General features: G+C 32.8%; 1 protein-coding gene and 1 non-coding gene across 2 annotated transcripts; one reads left to right on the top strand and one right to left on the bottom strand.

Moving 5' to 3' along the window:
* Positions 1 to 529: 529 nt before the first annotated feature.
* On the bottom strand, positions 530 to 747 carry LOC128290914 (small nucleolar RNA U3). The gene has a single exon (XR_008280693.1). It is a non-coding gene; the product is annotated as a small nucleolar RNA U3 (small nucleolar RNA).
* A 15,868-nt stretch (positions 748 to 16,615) lies between these two features.
* On the top strand, positions 16,616 to 18,842 carry LOC108477509 (protein WHAT'S THIS FACTOR 9, mitochondrial). The gene is made up of 3 exons (XM_053026166.1): positions 16,616 to 16,866; positions 16,948 to 17,014; positions 17,179 to 18,842. Exon 3 carries the CDS (start codon positions 17,229 to 17,231, stop codon positions 18,507 to 18,509), a length of 1,281 nt encoding a protein of 426 aa, XP_052882126.1. The 5' UTR covers positions 16,616 to 16,866; positions 16,948 to 17,014; positions 17,179 to 17,228; the 3' UTR covers positions 18,510 to 18,842.
* Positions 18,843 to 22,009: the final 3,167 nt, after the last annotated feature.

Here is a 22,009-nt window from a genome sequence, read left to right as displayed (position 1 = left end):
AATGATTTTTCCTTAACGCTTAGGTGCAATTTTATATTGATGAGGTGTATTAATAAATTGAAAATAATTCCAACTTGGAATTAAAGAATCAAAGAATAATTCTCTAACCTTAACCCCTATAATGAAAAATTCTTGAATTAAAGAATCAACCCTCAAACTAAAAAGAATCAAACTTATTATTTAGTTGTTTACCTTGGCTTTTTTTTCCAATATATTAGTGATTTAATTAGCAGAGGTGTTGGATTAATTAGCGAAATAGATGAATTTGAAGTTGGTACCTCTAAGGATCCCAAAGGTGTCGACTTCACTGTTTCATGTTCTTTTAATTTTTTTCTTCCACGAAGCAGCAGCAACAGGCCCGTGAAAAGGTGTAGGAAAGAAAATAAATGCAAAACCGTGGCAGCTTTCATACATGAAAAAATGAAGGAAAGAAAAGAAAAGAGGAAAATGTAGTGATGCAGTATTTTGTTTGCCTGTAGCAGTTGAAAGAAATAATAAACAAGTAAACAAGCATGCATGAAAAAAGCAAAAAAAGACAACTGCGTGACCTTCCCAGCCGCACAAGGCAAACTGAGAACGATCCTCTGTGGTCGAGGTGAACCAGCAAGGGCTTCATCAGACTAGTAATCACGCTCAGATCACACATTCGTATTTCATCAACTAGACTTGGAATCCTGTCCCCTTTGAACTTAAGGATACAGAGGTACGAGCCTATAGAACAGATCATGTTCAAGTATTCCAAATCTTGAACGCTTTGAATATGGAAGACTTTAAAATTACTGTACTCAAAAGGACTCAGCGCATCATGAGGGCGGAATGGATATGGAGAATCAAGCATATTCCTAGAAGTCAAAACTTGGCTGCAGATTGTCTTACTAAACTTAGCTTAAGTTGAAAATCTAGTCTATAAATCCTCAACGAGACCCTTAAGGAAGTTGTAGTTTGTTTAGAGAAAAATAAAATCACTCGTTAGCTTATGTAATTGATGCTATTCATCTTTTTATTCACAAAAAAAAAAAAAAGCAAAAAAAGTATACTAGCATCCAGAAGTAAAGAAATTATTGAAAGATGCAAAGGTAAATAATTGAGGCAAGTATGTAGGGGTTAATTATTATTTTTTAATAATAGTTTCAAATATTATGCAATTTAGCCTTTTTAGTTTTGTGCATCTAAATGAGCAATCACTTTTCTCTTATTTTCTATCAAAATTCTTTCAATTTCTCCCAACATCTTTTTCTTCTCCCATTTTCTCTCTACATATTTTTCTTCTCTCATTTTCTTTCTAACACAATATATTTGAAACAAATTCTCTACAATTCCATGCTAACAAGTATGTTATTATTTTTTAAAAAAATATAGCTGATAAATGTGAAATTTAGAGATTAATTGAATGTTTATTGGTATATTTAATATTTTTATTATTTTAGATGTTAGTATCTTACGAGACCTGTCCATGGATCAGGTGACCTAGCTCAGCCAGAAGGCTTACTCGAAAAGTGGGAGAATTTGAGTAAAAAGACATGCCCAAAAATGGATTTGGGCAAAAAAATAATATCCGTTTAGAAAATATGTTGGGCCTTAGGTAAGGCTTTTTTTGTCTGAGCTCAGCCCGGCCCGACTCAAATATGAAAAAAAACCTAGCTATTTTTTATTATTTTCTTGTTATTTTTCACTATTTTACTATCATTTCACAATTATGTTGCTACTATTTTGCGATTATTATTTAGATATTGTACAACTCTTGTTTTATTGTTAATTTTGTTACTATTTTTCACATTTGCTTGTTAAGTTAATATACATATTTTTTAATTTATTTTCAATTTGTTGTGAAATATTTATTTTAATTTTTAGTATTTTGATATTTTATATTTTAAAAAGATTATATAAAAATTAATACGGGTGGGCGGCCTATTTTTTGGGTCGGTCCGGCCTAAATTTGTTTTGGGCTCGGCCCATGGACACCTCTATATCTTACTAGATTATTGTATTTTAGTATATTATTTGCGTAGATGTTGATATATTGATAATTATTATTGTTAAATTGTTTAAAATTTGAGTTTATTTTTATACTAAAAGGAAAATATTAGTATATTGACATACTAATAATTTATTATTAGTTATATTGTTTGATTGAAGGTTGATATATTGATATATTTTATTAATTGTTTGTAGAATAGTGGTTTATTGCATGTTTAAATGTTAAGATACTTTTAAGTTTTTGTACATTTTGTAATTTTCTTTTATAGTTAATATTACTTTCGAGATCATTGTTAATTTCAATAGTAGTATATTGGTATATTGATATTTATATATAATATTTTTAATTGTTTGAAAAATATATTGTTTATTACTAGTTTAAATATTATTATTTTTATGTATTTTTTTCTTTGTTTTAAATTTATAGAGAGGTTTTTTTATTAAGTATCTGAAAAAATATTTGTATTTTAATTATAAATTTTGTTATAGATTTATGTTTATGGAATTGTAGATTAATATATATTTATATATATTGTCATAGTTTACTATAAGTTAAATGCTAGTATATTAATATATTATTAAAATGCTATTATTGTTAGAACTGTAAAATTCTAATATAAACTTAGAACGGTAAATTAGGATCTATCATTTCAAATCATCAAGAACAAATCAAGAACAAGACTAGATGCGAAAGTGTACCCGAATCCATTGAAATCTTGAGATCTTGAAATCTAGTGGTTTGATCTTTCTAATTAACACATAAGTATTTTTGGGAAAGTAACTATCTCTTTTTTGAAGATAGAATGTCAAAAAAAGTTACATATGTGTAATTTGGGGGCCATTACTGATTTGTCACGATTTATCATGTTATTCGATTATTTTAGCATGTTCAATAGTAAAATTAAGTCATCTTAATGATAAATTATGTTTTTAGAGTTTAAGTAGTAAAAGTTCAAGTTTTAGTAGTTTTAATGGTTTTTATCAGCCAATTAGGCCAACTTAAGCCTAATGAAGTTCTAACCAGTTGATGTAGTGGTACAGGAAATGACTTGAACCAATCAACAAGGGAGTTAGGGGACTATCTATAATGTTGCGACATGTAGACCATGAAGTCGTGACATTAAAGCTGCACAAACACTTAGAAGATTTTTTTACCAATATCAACAAGGTAAGTAGACTATGGACCAGGGCGCAACACCCAACACTTGAAGCCGCAACATTCTCAATAGTAGCCAAAGATGGAAGTTGATCACAAGGCTGTAGCAAAGTCGCAACATTGAGAAGCAAAATTGCAACATCCAAGCTCTGCTTCATAACACTAGCCCTAAAAGCATCACAACGCCCCTATATAGTCTCTAAAGTAAATTTCTTAAGTCACTATCGAGCCTCATTCTTGGATCGCCCTTGCACTCACTTCTCGACTCCTTACGCCTATAAATTCTCTGCATGAAATGTGAGAGTGTGAGCTTAAAAATCTCAGTGAATGATGGTAAAAGCATCAAGTAATTTGCACCCAATCATGCATAAAACAAATCAATTAAGCATTACATCTTCAGTCACAACATGTTAACATTTCACCATAACATCATATGCTATTTAAAGAATTAAGAATCAATTTTTTCATGGCATGTAAAATCATCTTTTAACACATAACCATTCAATTATATTGGCACAATCAATCAATTATATTGGCATAATACATTCATGGCAATAATTAAACGTGTGATCATACATTAGATAAACGGATTTTCGAACTCCCACAAATCAAATACAATCCTCTGAATTGAGCCGGCGAAGCCACACACTCCCTTATAGCTCCTTAAATAACCCGATGAGTGGAGGCTCAAGCTCAACACTCCCTTATCTACTCTAAATAAATCAATCCACCAAGAGTCATATGCTCATAATATCACAAATAACGGTGAGTACTCACAAATCCTATGGCATGCCAGCTATATCCAATGGATCCACCATGCAATGTTGCGAATATAATCATAAATACAAGGCATAAGATATGTTGTTTAATCACTTAATTTAGGATGTTAAAAATGCAAGTAAAAGCATGTTGCTAAGCAATTTTAACATCAATAAATTAAGCATAACAAATATCATTTTCCCAATATTCATATACCAACTAGAACACATTTATCAAATGTTCAATAAATCAACAATTCATGCTCCAAATATCAATTTATTCCATACAATTTAATCATGCTAGAATCATAATACACAACTTACCAAACCAATTGCCATTTTGCTCTTTTATAAAATAAAACCTATTTTTGCAAATCCAACCATCCAATATGCAATTAAGTCATTAATAACACCAATTAAACCTTTAATTTAACACATAATCAAGCCAATTTACCAAATTACCCTTAATATCACTCATCTCCATACTTAGCTCTTTAAGCAAAAATGTGTTCGAACAAGCAAGTTTGAACTTCAATTTTGATTTGCATGTTCCTCCTCTTGATGTGGAGCTTTAACAGAGACAAAGTATGCATTGCAAACTAACAATAGTAATAAGAAACATGAAATCTGATAAAGTATACGAATCTAAATCATTACTGTAAACTACCTTACCGATGTTGCACAACTAAGCTGAAATATGGAATTCCTAAACTAAACTCCCTTTTCAGCACCTCAAACCATTTATAATCTTCATTCCTAGTCCAATAACATGTATTCTAAGTGTTAATTTTATCATTTAATTCATTTCATAATTTTCTAAAAAAATCATCCATGTTCTTGATCAAATTCAAATTTCTCAAAATTGATCCATAAAACGCGGTTGATCTTTTGGTTTAAGATTAAAAATATCTTATTAGACCTATTTTGAGCTTAGACATCCATTAATATTTGGCTTCTAACTCAAAATTAAAGATCCACCATTGTTGATCCTCAAGTTCAAGAAAAAAGAAATTAAAGTTGAAAATCCATTGTAATCACTTTAATTAACAAATAATAATCGAAATCAACTTAAAAACAAGTTTGGAGATAAGAATTACCTTCAATTGAACTCAAGTAATTGATTTGGAAATTGAAGATTTCAAACATGCTATTTTTAAGTAGGGGCAAATCTTGAAAGGCATGAATAGTAGAGGGGTTTGAATGCAAATTGAAGGAGTCTTCCAGGGCCATTTTGCAAGCCAATTAATCAGAAAAACAAGCTAATTGGGTCAGCATGTGGGATGGTTTTGTGTTGCCTAGTGGTCGGTTAATCGATTTTCTCGGTTCAGCTCAACTGGGCCCCTTTTCATAATTAATTAATAATAATTTATTTAACCCAAATTAAATTGGATTAAAATTAAAATTAATTATATTATGAATTAATACACATAATTTGGACCGTCTTAGGCTAAAAAATTAATTTGCCTTGATGCTTCAAAATTGCTTCTTGGTTTTGCGCTTCTAGTAGTGTCTGCCGAACTGTTTTTTGCCCTTTATGCAAATCTGTCGAAAATAATCAAAATTAATAAAAATTTGATATAAAATTAATTAAAATTCAACATGTTCATAATTTGAATGCAATTTAATTATTTTATAATTATTATATATTCTTTGAAACTACATGAATTTGAGTTAAAAAGGGCACGAAAAGTGTGTATATTTTCGTATCTCCACATGTCATTAGGGGTTACCATGTTTCGAGTGTTGGTCCTGTACGTCCTACCGGTGGCTGAGTTTTCGACATGTGTTGCGGTTACTTGACAGCTTGTGTGAGCAGCACCATGTAACTACGTCTTAACTGACAACTTGTGTGAGCAGACCCACCTACGGCTTGAGAGAAAGCATTTATATGAGATAAGAGAAAGCAATGGTTTCGACCATATGTTAGCACATAGTGTGCGAGATTCCCGAGTATCTGATATTATTCTAGTGGTTCAACGGGTATACAAAAGGGAAGAAATGGTAAATGCCTTGACTAATAATGCCATGAAAACATGAAAAAGGTATGAGATGTTAGTGATTAAAGATTACTAGTTATGTTCATAACAGTATGAATGAATGTATGATAAGTACATGAAAGCTCTTTGTTGTGTAATAACTTTGGCTAAGCTATGTTCACTAATGTGAATTGTTGTTGATGCTTAGGCTTGTGCCAAGCAATTTTGGATATGTTCATTAATTGCTCTTAAGCTTATAAAACGAAATGGTAAGCATTGTTTATGATTTATGAACTTACTAAGCATTATATGCTTACTTCTTATATTTCTCTTATGTTTTTAGATAATCGGAAGCTCGTTCGGTCTAGAAGCTTATCGGAGATCTATCACACTATCCATCGACTATATCAGTAGATTTTAATGATTTGAGTCATGGTTATAATGGCATGTATAGGTGTCTTGTTTGATGAAACTAGCCATTATGTGTGGCTTGTACATATGTTATTTTGGTTGAAGAACTAGTTGGTATAATATTAAGTGTATATATATAGTACTTTAGATGGTTGTTATTTCGGCATCCAAGTACTAAAATGATGGTAGTGAAATGGTGAGTATAATGGTGTGCTATGAAATGTTGGTTGGTATAGAATGAGATAGCACATAAAGTTGTTAATGGCTAGTTTTGGTAGCCTTGAATATGTTTCGTATTTGGTGAATTTATTAAGGTAGATAGTAGATATGGAAATGATTATAATGGTAATTGTTGTGCATGAGGACGGTATGTGAACATTTGGGGAAATATAGTAGTTTAAGTTGTTCCATTGGTTGATTAAATTATGGATGAATTTAGTAGGTGTTTAATCAAGTTGATTGTTGAGATTGAGGTGTCATTTTGGCAAATTGGTTGAATGGTTAATTAATATGATGTTCTAGCTTGTATATACACATGTTAGATACCATTTGATGCATATTGTATAAGTGGTTAGACTTTGGGTGAGAAAAATGGCTTGAAAATGACTTATATTTCGTCCACACAGCCAAAGACACGGGCATGTGTCTCATTCGTGTGTGACACACGGCCAAGCTACACGGCTATATGTCCCTTATAGCTTATTAATGGTTGCAAGTCAGGCAGTTACATGGCCTAGCACACGGCCTGGCACACGGACGTGTGAGGCATTTTCGAAGGATACACAGCTTGGCACATGGGCGTATGGCTTGGCCGTGTGACCTAAGTCAGAGAGTTACATGGGCACAGACATGGGCTGGGACACGGCTGTGTGTCCCTACTCTGAATGTCCGCACGGCCTAAAACTCGGGCGTGTCTCTCAGCTGTGTGAGTTACACGGCCGTGTGGCAATTTAAAAAAATTTACCTTTTTTCGAAAAATCCCATATGATTCTGATTTAGTTCCGATTCATTTCTAATATCTTTTTAAGGCTTCCAAGGCTTGGAAAAGGGACTATATGCATGAGTTTGGATATTATTGCTATTATTTATGTTGTGATTTAATTATGATTAATAAATCTTCGTTTTATGATGTATCTTTCGGTAATGCTCTGTAGCCCTAATCTAGAGACGGATACGGGCTAGGGGTGTTATACTCAAAGCCGACAAACCTCTGCCTCACAAGAATCCTCCAATGTCTAAGAAACCTCAAAACAAAATCGATTCTCCCTAAACCACCTCTCTTTTTTATCCCTAATCACCAATGAAGGGCAATGTTCAGAAAATAAATGTGGTACATCTCGCACAACAAAATTTGAGAATTTCTCCCAACAAGCAGAATTAGCAACCCTTCTATCTAACCTTTCCTTAATATTGTCATGTTCAAAATTACCTCATTCCCAAGTAAACCAAGGTCCTTCAAAACCTAGATCCTCCAATTGACAATCCATTAGCACCCTCTAAAACTCCTCCATCCTCCTCTCCTTACGACTAACTCATCTTTTCTTTTCAAAAGAATAGAGAATCTCATTGAAATTTCCACACACCATCCAACGTAAACTCTGATCTCTACCCAACCTTTGTAAGAGATTCTAAGAATCACTCAACTCCTCGGATCAGGAGAACCATAAAACCTTGTCATCCTCCACTTGACATCATTCCTAGACCCTTGAATAACCACATTAACACGATTATTTGAAAAACTCTTTAAACTTACGTCAATCTCAGGTCGCCAGCCCAAATAAAGCCCAACCCTAGATCATTCTGCTGGTATATCGACGCCATGTAAAAACCTTCCCTTCCTACAAGCTCTCTCCATTTTGATCGAGTCTAATTTTTTCTCCACAAAGAAGATAACTTGGAGATTATGAAGTTTCAACATCTGTTGAAGCCTCCTATTAGCTTGTGGACCCCCAATCCATGAACATTACAGTACATAATCCTCATTGTTGCTGGTCGACCTGCCTCTTGGCAGTCACCAATAATTTATTTTGGTAATCTAGAGATTGCTCACCTCATTTCTCCTCAGAATCTGTAGTTTCAGAAACTCTGTCAAAAAAAATTATTCTTTGCCTTTTATTACCATCCGTACCATCAATCGAATTTTCCTTTAGATCATGAACCATTGGATCCTACACAAAACTTGTAAAAGAACTCCTCTCCCTCCCACATCCTTTCTTTGGTTTACCTTCTAGATTCAATCCCAACACTCGACTTATATTACTTATTCCATCAGACCCTAAAAAACCCTTGGCAACCCTTCCACCATCTGATTCTAAAGAATCTCCAATCGAACCCACTACACTCTCTCTTATTAACCACACTCTTAGCTATAGCAATTTATCTTACCTAAGGAGCTCGTAATGAAATATCCACTCCAATTCCACCTCATTTACATCCATTCTTAATCAAATCTGGCAAAAACTATTGTTACGCCCCAAGCAACCTTATAAAAAGCAAAACAACGTAAGTTTTTCATACTGAAACCTCACATAAGTATGGCTATGAGGGGATAATTGAATCTTCTTCTTTTTTTCTCAATGGAGATTTAACATCAATTCTTACCTGAATTCGCATAAAATGTCCAAATCCCCGAGTTTCTTGCTTTAAGTCATATTCTTCAAACACCTCAATAAAATTTCCCAATTGTTTCGCCACTGCTTCAGAGTAAAAACCTGGGTGCAAATTATGAACTTGAACCCAAAAATAAGAATAAAACAAAGGCACCAACAATGGGTCCTCCATATTCCCTAACCTAGGAAACACCAAAAGATGATTATTGAATGTCCAATGTACCCATTTCATTACCTTTTCAATGTCAACTTGATGGAAGAACAAAAATAAAAACGTTTTTCCCCCAAATCTAAAATTTCAATGCCTCCTAATGGATGCCAAAGATTTACCAAAGTATTGCGCATCACCTGAAATTGGATCACACTGGCTGTGAGGAAACAACCCACAAGACAAAGATCATACAGTCCATTTTGACCTTCAGAAACCCCCACAACCTGCAGCACTTTCTCCTCCTCTTCATCAGTGATACGTAGATTCACACATACCCTCGATAACCCCCATGAAAATTACACAAAAAAAAAAAACAAACTAGAACACAAAATTCATAATAGTCTAAAAATAAAAACCCTAGACACAAATGCTTAAAGTAATTTTCATAATTTATGTAATCATATATTATATATACTATAGCAATATGAGGTTAAAAGAAATAAACATTCACGTATATTATAATTTTTGACACATGTCACTTTCTATTTGAAGCACTTACTTATAATTTGGGTAAACTACTATTTTACTCCTTGTCTTTTTAAGTGATTTCATACCTTTTGTTTAAAATTTTTCTTCATAATTTTTTATAAGTTGATTTTAAATAAATTACTTTTTATTTTAAGATTTTACTTAATTTAATTAAATTTTAATATTAAAATATTAAAATTAATGAATATTAAAATATTAATATTAAAATATTTTTAAAATGATAAATATTAATAATATTTATCAAGTTAAATTATAGTTTTCAAATATAATAGGAATTGATTATATTCATTGATCAAAGTAGAACAATGATAGATATATAATTACAAAAATCAATTTAAACATTTTTAACATAAAAGTAAATTAATTTAACCATATATACAATAAATAAACTGTAAAATTATTAATAATATTACTTAAATATAATATATTAATAGTAATATTCATGATAACTTTTATTATTTTATTATTAAATATTTGTAAAATTAAATAATATTAATATAACTGATTCTAAATTAGCTAAATATTTTTAAAAATATTTTATAAGTATATTATGTTTTAATTTATTATAAATTTTTTGAAAAATTCTTTAAAATTTTAAAAAGCGATATTATAAAAAAAGGCCATTTTACCCAAAAAGTCCTTTTTTTAAATATTTATGAAATAGACCAACTTTTTTATTATTTACCGGAAAAGGCAGAATTCCCTGTAAACGCGTCCACGTTAGCGCGATCTTAGGTGATGTGTCAACAAAACGCTACCCCAGGGACGTGTTTTGCCCCTATTTTTTAACCCCCAACGACAACTTTTTTTTGATCGTTTGGACTCCAATGGTAAAAAAAAAAACTATAAACCCCCCTTTCATTTTTTTCACACTAAAATCCTCTCAAAGCTCTCTTTAATTTTTTCAAAAAAGTTCTATTTAAAATTTTTCTAAATTAGTTTTTTTTAAATTAAAAAATATTTGATTGTATTAACAATGGCCGGAGAATTAATTCGTCTCGATAAAGAACACATCTCCGTCGAACAAATGAAAATGGTAAGTGTTAATTTTAATTTTTCAATATTATTTAATATTTTTTCATTTATGCAATTTTAATTAATTTTTATTTTATAATTTTTTATAATAGTCTATAGATCGGGTGCTGTAATGCTATATCCGTAATATGTCTGGTCCTCCATCACCGTTGATAGAGAATTACCTGCGGGGAGCAGGTTTTTGGCACGTGGCCACGATAGGCCGGGGGTGCAAGTTGGACCCGAAACTAATCAGTGCGTTGATAGAGAGGTGAAGACCTGAGACGCACACTTTCTACTTCCATGTGGAGAGTGTACTATCACTCTAGAAGACGTGCAGTTGCAATTGGGATTGCCGGTGGATGAGTACGCAGTCACCGGGTCCGCTCAATCTGTTGATTGGGGAGCTATATGCTACGAGCTATTGGGTGCTATTTCGGATAATATTAATGGAGGTCGAATCGAGATGGGCTAGTTATGAGACACATTCCCGGAGCCGGATAATGATTTGACTAAACTAGAAAGAATACGATATGCTCGGGCATACATTCTGGAGATGATTGGAGGTTATCTAATGCCGGACTTGTCACGAAACGTCATCCATCTGAGATGGCTGCTGAAACTCGTTGATTTTAAAGTAACTGGCGAATTTAGTTGGGGGTCTGCCGTGTTAGCAAAATTGTACAATGAGATGTGCGGGGCGACGCGACCGGATTAAGCCAAAATTGGAGGTTGCCTATCACTACTGCAATCATGGGCATGGTTTCGCTTTCTATTTTTATTTCTTCGAGTGGACCACCCATATACATTCCCACTTATAATGAGGTAAATTTTATATTAGATTTTACAATTATTACGTAGATTTAAAATATAATTGTATGCTAAAAATTTATTTAATTAGGTGGAACAATTCGGCGAATTATGTTGGAATACCTACCTCTCTTGAAGATATATGGCTTCTATTAGACCAACGGTCGGAAGCAAAAGTAAGTATTAAATAAAATATATATACATAATAAAATAGTCGTTTGTATTTAGTATTTAGTATTTAGTATTATGTATATAACTAATATTTTTATCATGTTTATAGTTTCAATGGACACCATACGAGGATCCGGCAATTCGGGTAGTAATTCCAGATGAATTCTTTTAAAATCTAAACATTTGGTATGTAAAAGTCCTATTGCTCAACTATGCTACCGCGGAGATACACCAGTCAGATAGAGTATTGTGACAATTTGGATTCTAACAACCGATTCTCGTGGCACCTGAGGTGCTCGATGATGAGCACAAAGTCGACTTACGGTAATTGAATACGGATTGGCCGAGATACTGGTCAGAATATATCAAAATATGGGAAAATCGATATGATTATATACCTACTCGGGAACCGATCATCGTTTCTGAGTTAGCGTGTGTGCCGGAATACATGCCATGGTTTAGGATCCATGGCAAGCCATATTTACTGTTGGAAGAGGAAAGGCGACGGCAAATTCATATCCAAAGGGAACGATGGGGCCTTTTAAATCCAAGAAGAAAGGATGACGACGCGGCCCATCAACAACGCCCACACAAGACGCGGACCCATCAACAGCGCTCATATAAGACACAGGCCCATCAACGGTGCCCATACAATCACCGGGCCCAACACTTCAACCGATGACACCCATATCACATCATTTTCAGATTATGCCAAGTGCGTATCCTAGCCCTTATATGCATCCTAACCCTTATATGTTTCCTTTTCCCAGTCCTATGGTAGGTTAGAATGCATGGCCCGGTTTATCTCTGTTCTCAATTACTCTGAGTCAACCGTCAATCTATAGGCCGCCGTTGCATGAGGGATAGCATGATGCACCGTCAGGGAGCTCTTCTTTTTACCAATCCCCATCGCATTATAGGATTCAAACACCTCTGCCATAGGTGATGCAAACACCTTCGCATTCATTATTCTATTAAGGTGGGTCATCCTCCCAACACCCACAACCAGATCCCCTGTCGGAGAACCACAACCCCCGCCAGAAGCTGAACCAATGAGGAATCCAGTAGCAGTGTCATCGATTGACACCCATGTGGCAATGATTCTAACCGCACCAATATTTATTTTTAAAATATTTTTGAATAAGGCAATATTTTTAATATTTTTGTACAAATTTTTGTATATTATTTCATCTAATAAAATAAAAGTTATTTTTAATCTTTTAATTGTAATTTACTTTTTATATTTTAATAAAATAAAAGTTCTTTTGAATAAGGCAATATTTTAATATTTTAATAAAATATAAATAATGCAACATAATTTTTATTACAACAACTATTAGCTATTCCGATTTGTACATGATCGAGTTGTATGGCTTGGGCTCCTACATTATCCATACAACTTCTATTGGTTGGTTGTTTCTCGAATATTCATATTGTTACATATTCTAGTCAAGTAAGGTTGACCCTTTGGTTTGCGATGCAATTCTCTATCTGGTAACAACTTAAACGGAGCAAGCAATACAAACGGCTATTTACGTTCATCTGGGATCGGTAGGAATACGTGTCTCCACACGTTGTACATGTACTCTATTTTGTACACTTCGTTGACATAGCTCATGGGATCCAAACGGAGATTCTGATAAGCTGCAATTATATGAACGCGTGGATAACGAAGTGCGTCAAACCTCCCACAGTCGCATGTCATATTTCTTAAGTGTACACAATATTGCCCGCCAATAATACCTTGATTCGGTCTGTCAAACACCGTCACACGAAACTATAGAATGTCGAGATCGTGACACACTGTGTGCATGGTGTTGGCCCGTGTCTTCTCCTTATTAATTTCTTGCAATACCTTCGTGGCCTCCCTGCATTTGGCCATTATAAGTCGTTGCTCGCTTTGGAAATAGTGTCGCTAAATGAAAATATGCCTATCACACAACTGATGTTATCGGCAAATGAAGTATTCCTTTTATAACAGAATTTATATATTCAGCCAAGTTTGAAGTCATATGACCATATCGTAGGCCGCCGTCATATGCTTGTGTCCACTGTTTGAAAGGTATGTTACAGAGGTAGTTTGCACCTTCTTCGTTAACTGATGCAAAACCGCTAACATCTCATGAAAACGGTCCCTACTTATCTTATACCCTGCTAATATAAGTTGATAGCGAAAATTACATACCACTCTTCCATTCAGAATAAATTGAATATTACAAACAAAATTAATTTAATAGAGATTAAATACCTATGTTCTTCACTTGCCGTCATTCAGTTGTAGATCGATATTACCCGTAATAGTTGGACGCAACGTGCCTTAGGCAATATCGATGGTGTGTGCGATGCTATAGGCTTTCTTGTTGTTCAATTACAGCTAGTATTTTAGTGCTTCGATCTGATATAACACAGATATCAGGTTAGGGGCAAACATGCCTCCTTAACCTAGAAAGAAAGAAATCCCAGCCATCAGTTGACTCCCCCACTGTTATTACAAACGCAATTGGAAGGATTCTCCCACTGCCAGCCTGTGCCACAGCTAACAATAGTCGATGGGTATATCTACCATACATAAATGTACCATCAATTTGTACCAATGGCTTACGGTATAGAAATACGTCTTGGTATTGCTTAAAGCTCTAGAACAGACGCTTGAACACTTAACATCCACAAAACAATCGGTCGTTGTAGTACGCAGGTGCCGTTTCAAGGTTTGTTATGCAACCTGGGACATATCTCTCTAGCACCTGACACCATTGCCATACTTCATTATATGAAGCGTCCCACCCATCATACATCTTTTCCAACGCCATCTGCTTAGCTATCCAAGCCTTGCGATAAGAGGGCGTGTACCTCAATTGGCTACGAATATTAGCAATTAAGACCGTCACTGGAGTCCTGGGATCCGTCTTCACCGTCGGTAGTATTAAGCTAGCTAACATATCTAAACCCATCTTGGGATGATCTTGTAAAACACTTGTCAATGAAGTACATTAAATAATGTAACATTTCTTAATAATAGTATTATTCAAAAACTCTAAACACCTAGTGATATTTTTTCGCCAACACATGTATGTGGACCTTTGTACTTTTTTATCTCCCACAAGCCTGTCCTTTTCCTCAACGAGGCCATGATTTTCCATGAAGATGTACCGTCTTGCACTGCACACTTAGCCTCAAACTTATCGGATTTGGATTTAACCACATTGTAGTTAACCCCGTTCATGATGCTATGTTGTTTCAATGCACCAAAAAACTATCTTTATTAGAAAACTCCTTACCAACTTCCAATTCACCCAAATCTAATGACGAACTTGTATGGTCACACTTTCTGTGTGGTAGATCTGGAAACTCTAACGCATCATCTTGATATAGATCGACATTATGCATGTGGGCTGGAGGCGAGTACGCCCTGAATCGTGAATCTTCTTCTTCTTTATCTGAACCCCTTCAACATCTTCAGGTATGGTTAGAACAGGCTTCGGTTCAGAAAATAATACAACTTCTGTACCATCGAACTGGGTTCTCAAAGTGGATCCACATCAAACTCATCATTCGACCCATCATCATCTACAACGAATGAGGTCTCCTCGTTGGTGGGCATGGTAATGACTACATCATCCCTTTTTGTAGACGTTTCATAACGTCCCCAATTAGATGTAGATTGCCAACCACTAGAAGTTGATGTCATTCCCCAGTACGTATTTCCAGCATCGAACATCGACCCACCGAGGTGCATGTTCCATCCACTAACCGAGTGGCGTGCAAGAGTTGTGTATTCCATACTGCTACCAAACATAGGCACTTTCGTGTTCTGCCTCCCACTAACGGAGTGTCTGGTAGGGGTCGTGTATTCCTCTTGAACAATAGTAAATGTTGAAGTCGCAAATGCATCATTTGACGATAAAAATTGTACATATAATTTAAAATAGGGTGATCCACTAGTAAGATGAGTCTGCACCGTTGCCTCCAACCTACGAGGACCTTTGATGGCGAATGAGTCATATTTCACAGGATCAACCGAAGCATAAAATCGATACGTAATAGACAAAACTTTCATTGGCGTTGTTCCAAAGATTTTATGCCTAATTCTTTTACGAAGTTCTGTCAAATCTATGTTCTTGTTAAAAACCAGTCGCGCTGTGTTCTCCGATAAAAAAACAACGCCGTTCTCAGTGTCACGAACCTCACCATCATAGTAAATAACAGCACTAATACGTTCACTCATCTTCAGTTTCTATTCTACTTTAGCCTCAATTTCTCTTGCTGTAACTTATGCAACCTAAGAATGAAATTTGGCTCATTTATAGTCTAAGGCCAGATAGGAACTACTGTAGAAAAAGAGCGTCCACGTGAGAGCTTTTTTCAGTAATTTTGCTGACAGTGCATCCTGCTTGAAGCGTTTTGGACACTATTTGTTCAGAAACATCTTCTCAAAATTATTTTTTCAGATACTACTGTAGAAAAAGAGTGTCCACTTGAGAGCTTTTTTCAGTAATTTTGCTGACAATGCATCCTTCTTGAAGCGTTTTGGACAGTATTTGTTTATAAACATCTTCTCAAAGTTATTTTTTTAGATACTACTGTAGAAAAAGAGCTTCCACGTAGGAGCTTTTTTCAGTAATTTTGCTGACAGTGCATCCTGCTTGAACATTTTGGACACTATTTGTTCAGAAACATCTTCTTAAAATTATTTTTTCAAATACTACTGTAGAAAAAGAGTGTCCACGTAGAAGTTTTTTTCAATAATTTTGCTGACAGTACATCCTGCTTGAAGTGTTTTCGACATTATTTGTTTAGAAACGTCTTCTCAAAATTATTTTTTCAAATACTATTGTAGAAAAAAATTTATATTACTAATATATTTTTTACAAAACCCTAAACACAATTATTTTTGGAAAACTAAAACATAATTTAATTAATTAACCCTAAAATCTTAAACCCTAATTTAATTTATTTTTTAATTAATAGTTAATTTACCTAATTAACTTGAACCCTAATTTAATTAATTTTCTCTTTAAAACCCTAAAACCCTAAAAAATAAAAAAAATAAAAAAGAAGAAGAAGAAGGAGAAGAAGAAGGAGATATAAACTAGTTTATCATCTAAAATTAAAAACTGGAGTAAAGGGCCCAGTTCCCAATCCATGGTGGGATTCTTGCTGTGTGCCTTTTCACTTCGTTGTCCTCCATCATTTCTTCCGAAACCAATTCAGATTTCTCAAACAGCTTTCATTTTCGATTGTTTTCATGATTGGCTTTCAACCATTTGAATCTTTCTTGATCGAGGTAGTTTGCTTTTTCAAGTTAAATAATGCCCCGCGAAGCATATAATCAAAACATTATCTCGCCAACCTTTTCTCTCTTTAGCTTTTGATCGACTACACATTACATGGTCGGGGCTTTTCTTGTTCGAATTCAGCTCAGCTTCGTTAAGGTAATGTATTTTTAGATTGTAGTATTTTTGCACTTTATCTGTTCGATAAATTGCCTCAATACAATTACCCTCCCCCCATCCCCTCTCCTTATTCAGTCATTTTATAGTTCAGTTCATGTAGAATTAACGAAAAACTTAATTTGGGCTTTTCTCTGTCTCTGTAGATGCTGCTAATTGGTGCACTTGGTAGCCCGTAATTTTTTTTTTTAAGGAAATGAGTTACTGGTTTTTGTGTGGAAAAGGTAAAGTGTTTGGCTTTTCATGTGGGTTGAGAAGGGGATTTAATTACCAGCAGAGTTTCAGTTTAGTTAATATTAAGCTCAAATGGGTTAAAGATAAAGCCTTAGATGCTGTTATTGCCGGTGAAAGAGATTTAAGAGCTGCTTGCAATCTTGTGTCCATCCTCTCCTCTGCTCCAGACTTTTGTCTCCCCATTTACCATCTTTCACGGCATCGCGGTCAACTGGGTCTACCCCATGATCTTAAGCTATCCACTTTTATCAGGAGATATCCCACCATCTTTCATGAATCTTATGTGTTTGACAGTGCTGGCACTCATGTTCCTTGCTTTGAGTTGACCCTTGAAGCCTTAAATCTTTACCATGAAGAACTTGGTGTTATCCGGGATAATATGATTGATTTGATTGACAGGCTTTGCAAATTGTTGATGCTTACCAAGGATAGGATCCTTCCTTTACAGACTATTGACCAGCTGAAATGGGACTTGGGGTTGCCTTACTGTTACGTCGATAACTTGATTCCAATTTATGCTGATTTATTTTCTTTGTTTCGCCTTCCTGATGATCGCATTGGTTTGAAACTTTTATCATGGGATGATACACTTGCTGTCTCCCAGTTGGAGAAGAATGTTGCCCAGCAAACAGAAGAAGATTTGAAAAATAACTGTTTAGCCTTTCCTATAGGGTTTACAAGGGGTTTTGGATTGAAGAGAAAGTGCATGGGATGGTTAAAAGAATGGCAGAAATTACCATATACTTCACCTTATGCCGATGCCTCTCACTTGGATCCACGCACTGATGTGTCGGAGAAGAGAATTGTGGGCGTGTTTCATGAACTCTTTCACCTTACCATACAGAAGAAGACAGAACGTAAAAATGTGAGTAATTTACGAAAACCTTTGTCATTGCCTCAGAAGTTTACTAAGGTGTTTGAGCGCCATCCCGGCATCTTTTACATTTCCAAGATGTCCGATACTCAAACTGTTGTTCTTAGGGAAGCTTATGATTGCCAACGGATTATTCAGAGGCACCCCCTTGTTGATATTAGGGAAAGATTTGCAAGCATGATGAGAAAAGGATTTCGGGACAGAAGCAGGGGCTTATACAAGAAAACTGCCTATATAGGTCACAAGGACCCATTAAAGATTGTTCAAGGTCATAAAGGTGGTGGAAATGGTCTTGATTCTGAAGTAGATTCAGATGATGATTTGTTTTCCGAATACAATTCTGATGAGTCAATTCATTGCCCTTCCTGAATATACCAAAACGTCACAATGCACATAATCTACGGAAACCATTGTTGCCGCGTCATAAGTTCACTAAGGTGTTTGAGCACTATACCAGCATCTTTTACATTCCGGAAATGGAATTAAGGAATAATCAAATTTCTGCCCTGCCTCTGTTATGGAGGCTTCACTACAACACCCGTTGCTGGTTGGAGATCAGATAAACATGGAGGAACAAGGTATGTTCATGTCTTTGGTGTAAAAGTTGGCTTTAAAAGTTTGTTATTTTAGAAGAATATTTTGCAAAATACGGTTGGTACTCTTATAATAATTTAATCATGTTTGATATTTTAAAATTTAAAAGTATTTCCATTTGCAGTTGACTTTTATAGTGGTTTAATATGATGTGGTGTAGGGGAGAAAACAGCAGTCACCAAATAAATTAGTGCTGAACAAACGAATGGCAAATATGGTACGGTCTAGTTTCTTTATAATAATACAACTTATTTATATAAGTTCTCATTCGCAAACAAAGTTTTATTCCTAGCCTTAGGTTTAAATCCTAAACATAACTAATAACCCTAGCCGTCTGTGATATATCTAATACTTAAAATAAAAATTATAAAATAAAATTGAAATAATAAAATATTATAATAAAATAAAAGCTTCTGCATCATACGAGTCGTACTGAGCTGTTAAAAATTTCATTTTACTTTTGAAAAATTAATAAAATATTTAAAATATATTTTAATTGTTATTTTATATTTTTATAATTAAATTTTAATTTCAAAAATACTTTTATTTTTTGAATTGAATTTAGGTAAGGCGAGTTATTCGATATTTGGACAAGTCTAATTAATTGATTTACGCTTGTATGTTCAGGTTTTTTTTTCTCTTTATTGAAGGAACAACTATTTTACTGACAAGAAAAACTTGGAAGGCTTTGTGATTTATTACTTTTTTTGTCTATTCTATTATTTTATGTTTCATACTTTTTTTTTTACTTTTCTCCTTTTATACTTAATTATATTTTTTAAAATTAATTATTTTAAATATTTGAACCGATTGGATCAGTGGTTCAATCGAAATTAGTGGTTGAACCGAAAATTGATGGGTTGATTGGTTTTATTATTAATTCGATTTTAAAATAATTGTAAACAGTTGATATTATAATTCTTTAAAATATTAAATTTAAAAATAATTGATATTATGGTGAATTAAAATTTAAAATTATTCAAAAAGTTATAAATTTGTTTTAGTTCATTGCATTAAAATTTATTTATTCATTAACGTAAATATATATATATATAGTTAATTTAATAAAATAATCAACTAAATAATTTACATTAGTAAAAAATTCTCGATTGATTTTAATTAAAATAAAAATATATGTTTATTTGAATAAAATCTTATATAATATTTTATTTGAATAAATTTTATTAATACTGAATTTTTACAATAAAATGAATATAAAAATAAAATAAAATATTTAATAAAAACACTTTGAAAGTCCCAATTTGCAGTTCTAATTGCTTTTGAGATAAGAAATGAGACGAGACAATCGAAACTCATGAAATTCAATTATATACATTTAAACGTCCTAGAGAATTCAAAAAAAAAAAGTTTACTTTTTGATTGGATGTTTAAATAAACTCGAAATAAGTTGATTCACTACATCTAATGTAATAATATGTGTCAAATGTATTATCCAATCATTTGTAATGGTGAAAAAATGTTATTATGAATTCCACAATCATGCTACTAAGTCATTCGGACTACTTTTCAGGTTTTTAAGTGAAAAAAAGTATGTTTAGTTGTGTTTAAAAAAATTACTCTTAGCTTCAAAAAAAATTGTGTTAAATAATTTGTTTTTGGTTAAAATTTTAACTTTTGAAAAATAATTCGGAAAGAAGAAGTTAAATTTTTTTCTCTTGATGCTTAATTATAAATGTGTTAAAATTATTAATTTAAAAATATTTTTATAATACTAATTACAAATATTTAATGATTATATTTAAATATTTAATATATAATTTATATATTCTAATTAAATTTTATCAATAATTAATATTTATTGCTAAAAATATTTAAAATTTATATTTCATATATTAAAATATTAACAAGTTACAATAATTTTTTATATTCTTACTAAACTATAATAATATTAATTAATTTAAATATTATTTAAATGTATATTTGTTACTTGATAATAACATGTCTAAAATGGATATTTTATTTCTCAGAAGTACTTTTTGACAGCAGTAATAAAAGACTCAAATTTTAAATCAAAGTTTTCAAAAGTACATTTTCACAACACTTTTCGTAAGTACTTTTTAAAAACATTGCTAAACTAGCCCGAAATATTGTACTTTACTGGTACAAATATAAATTTGACTTGATGGAGGAGGAACTCGACTTTCATGGGTCTCGACTTCAAGTCATAGACACCCATAGATGTTGGTTCATGCAATTTTAAGTTGGTCAATCTCTTTCTCCTCTCCCATAAATTTTGTAGTTTTCTAAATAAATAATAATAATTTCAAAGTAAGTACTCTTTTTTTAAGTGTAATACCCTTTACCTATCCCTATGACGAGTATAGATAGGAGATGTTATTGTTGAAAAAAAAATTCAGTTTGAAAACAAGCTTTTTTGCACAGCGAAAAATTAAAAATTTGAAAACTGTGTTATTTGTAATAATTATAGCAATAATCTTTTTTTCGAATGCACACTTGTGTTTTTGGCTGGATGGATTCTTGTCGTTCTTGACTTTCAACCGAGTGGCCTTCTTCGCTATTATCATACTACAAACTGCTTCAAATGTAGTCTCGAATGAATTCGATTCAAATATAGAACCAGAAATTATTTACTTTGGTTTCAATAGGAAAGCGAAATTCTCTCTTTAATATGAATCGATATAATTGTTATTTCAAAAATAAAATTTTTACTTAAAAAAGAAATTCTCACTAGTTTTTGGAAAAAAATAATAATATTTCAAAGTTGTGTGTTTAGCTCTATCGGTACTATCTATTTATAAAAAGAGTGAAACCCTTGTTGAATTAGTTGAAGTTTATTTAAATAGAAAAACAAAATCCTAATTCAACTAAGAGAGAGAGAGGGGTGACAACCCTAGTTAAATATATTATGGTTTTTTGTGCCATGTATTAACATTAGGGGCTTTTGGGTCTCTTTTGTATCTAATCTAATTATAAGTGCTTTCTGAACTTATAATTTAACGCTTTATAATTCAATCCAACATGATACATGTTTTTTTTTATTTTTCAAAATAAACATCATAAATTAACTTAAACGTAAAAAATTATGAGAAAATATATTTAATAATTCTACTTTCAACGGGTTCACAATGATCAATTAATTTAATTTCATTTTCAATTTCAATTAATTAATTAATTAATTAATAATTCAAAAACCATAAGTTAATTTTCTAGGCCATTTGCATTTAGTGAAAAAATCACCTTCATTTTCGAATGCTTTTTATTTCTCTAACTTCATCATTTCTATCAATTTCTGT

This window comes from Gossypium arboreum, chromosome 3, assembly GCF_025698485.1.
Source record: "Gossypium arboreum isolate Shixiya-1 chromosome 3, ASM2569848v2, whole genome shotgun sequence".
NCBI lineage: Eukaryota > Viridiplantae > Streptophyta > Magnoliopsida > Malvales > Malvaceae > Gossypium > Gossypium arboreum.
This window is presented reverse-complemented; position numbering and strand designations above follow the sequence as displayed.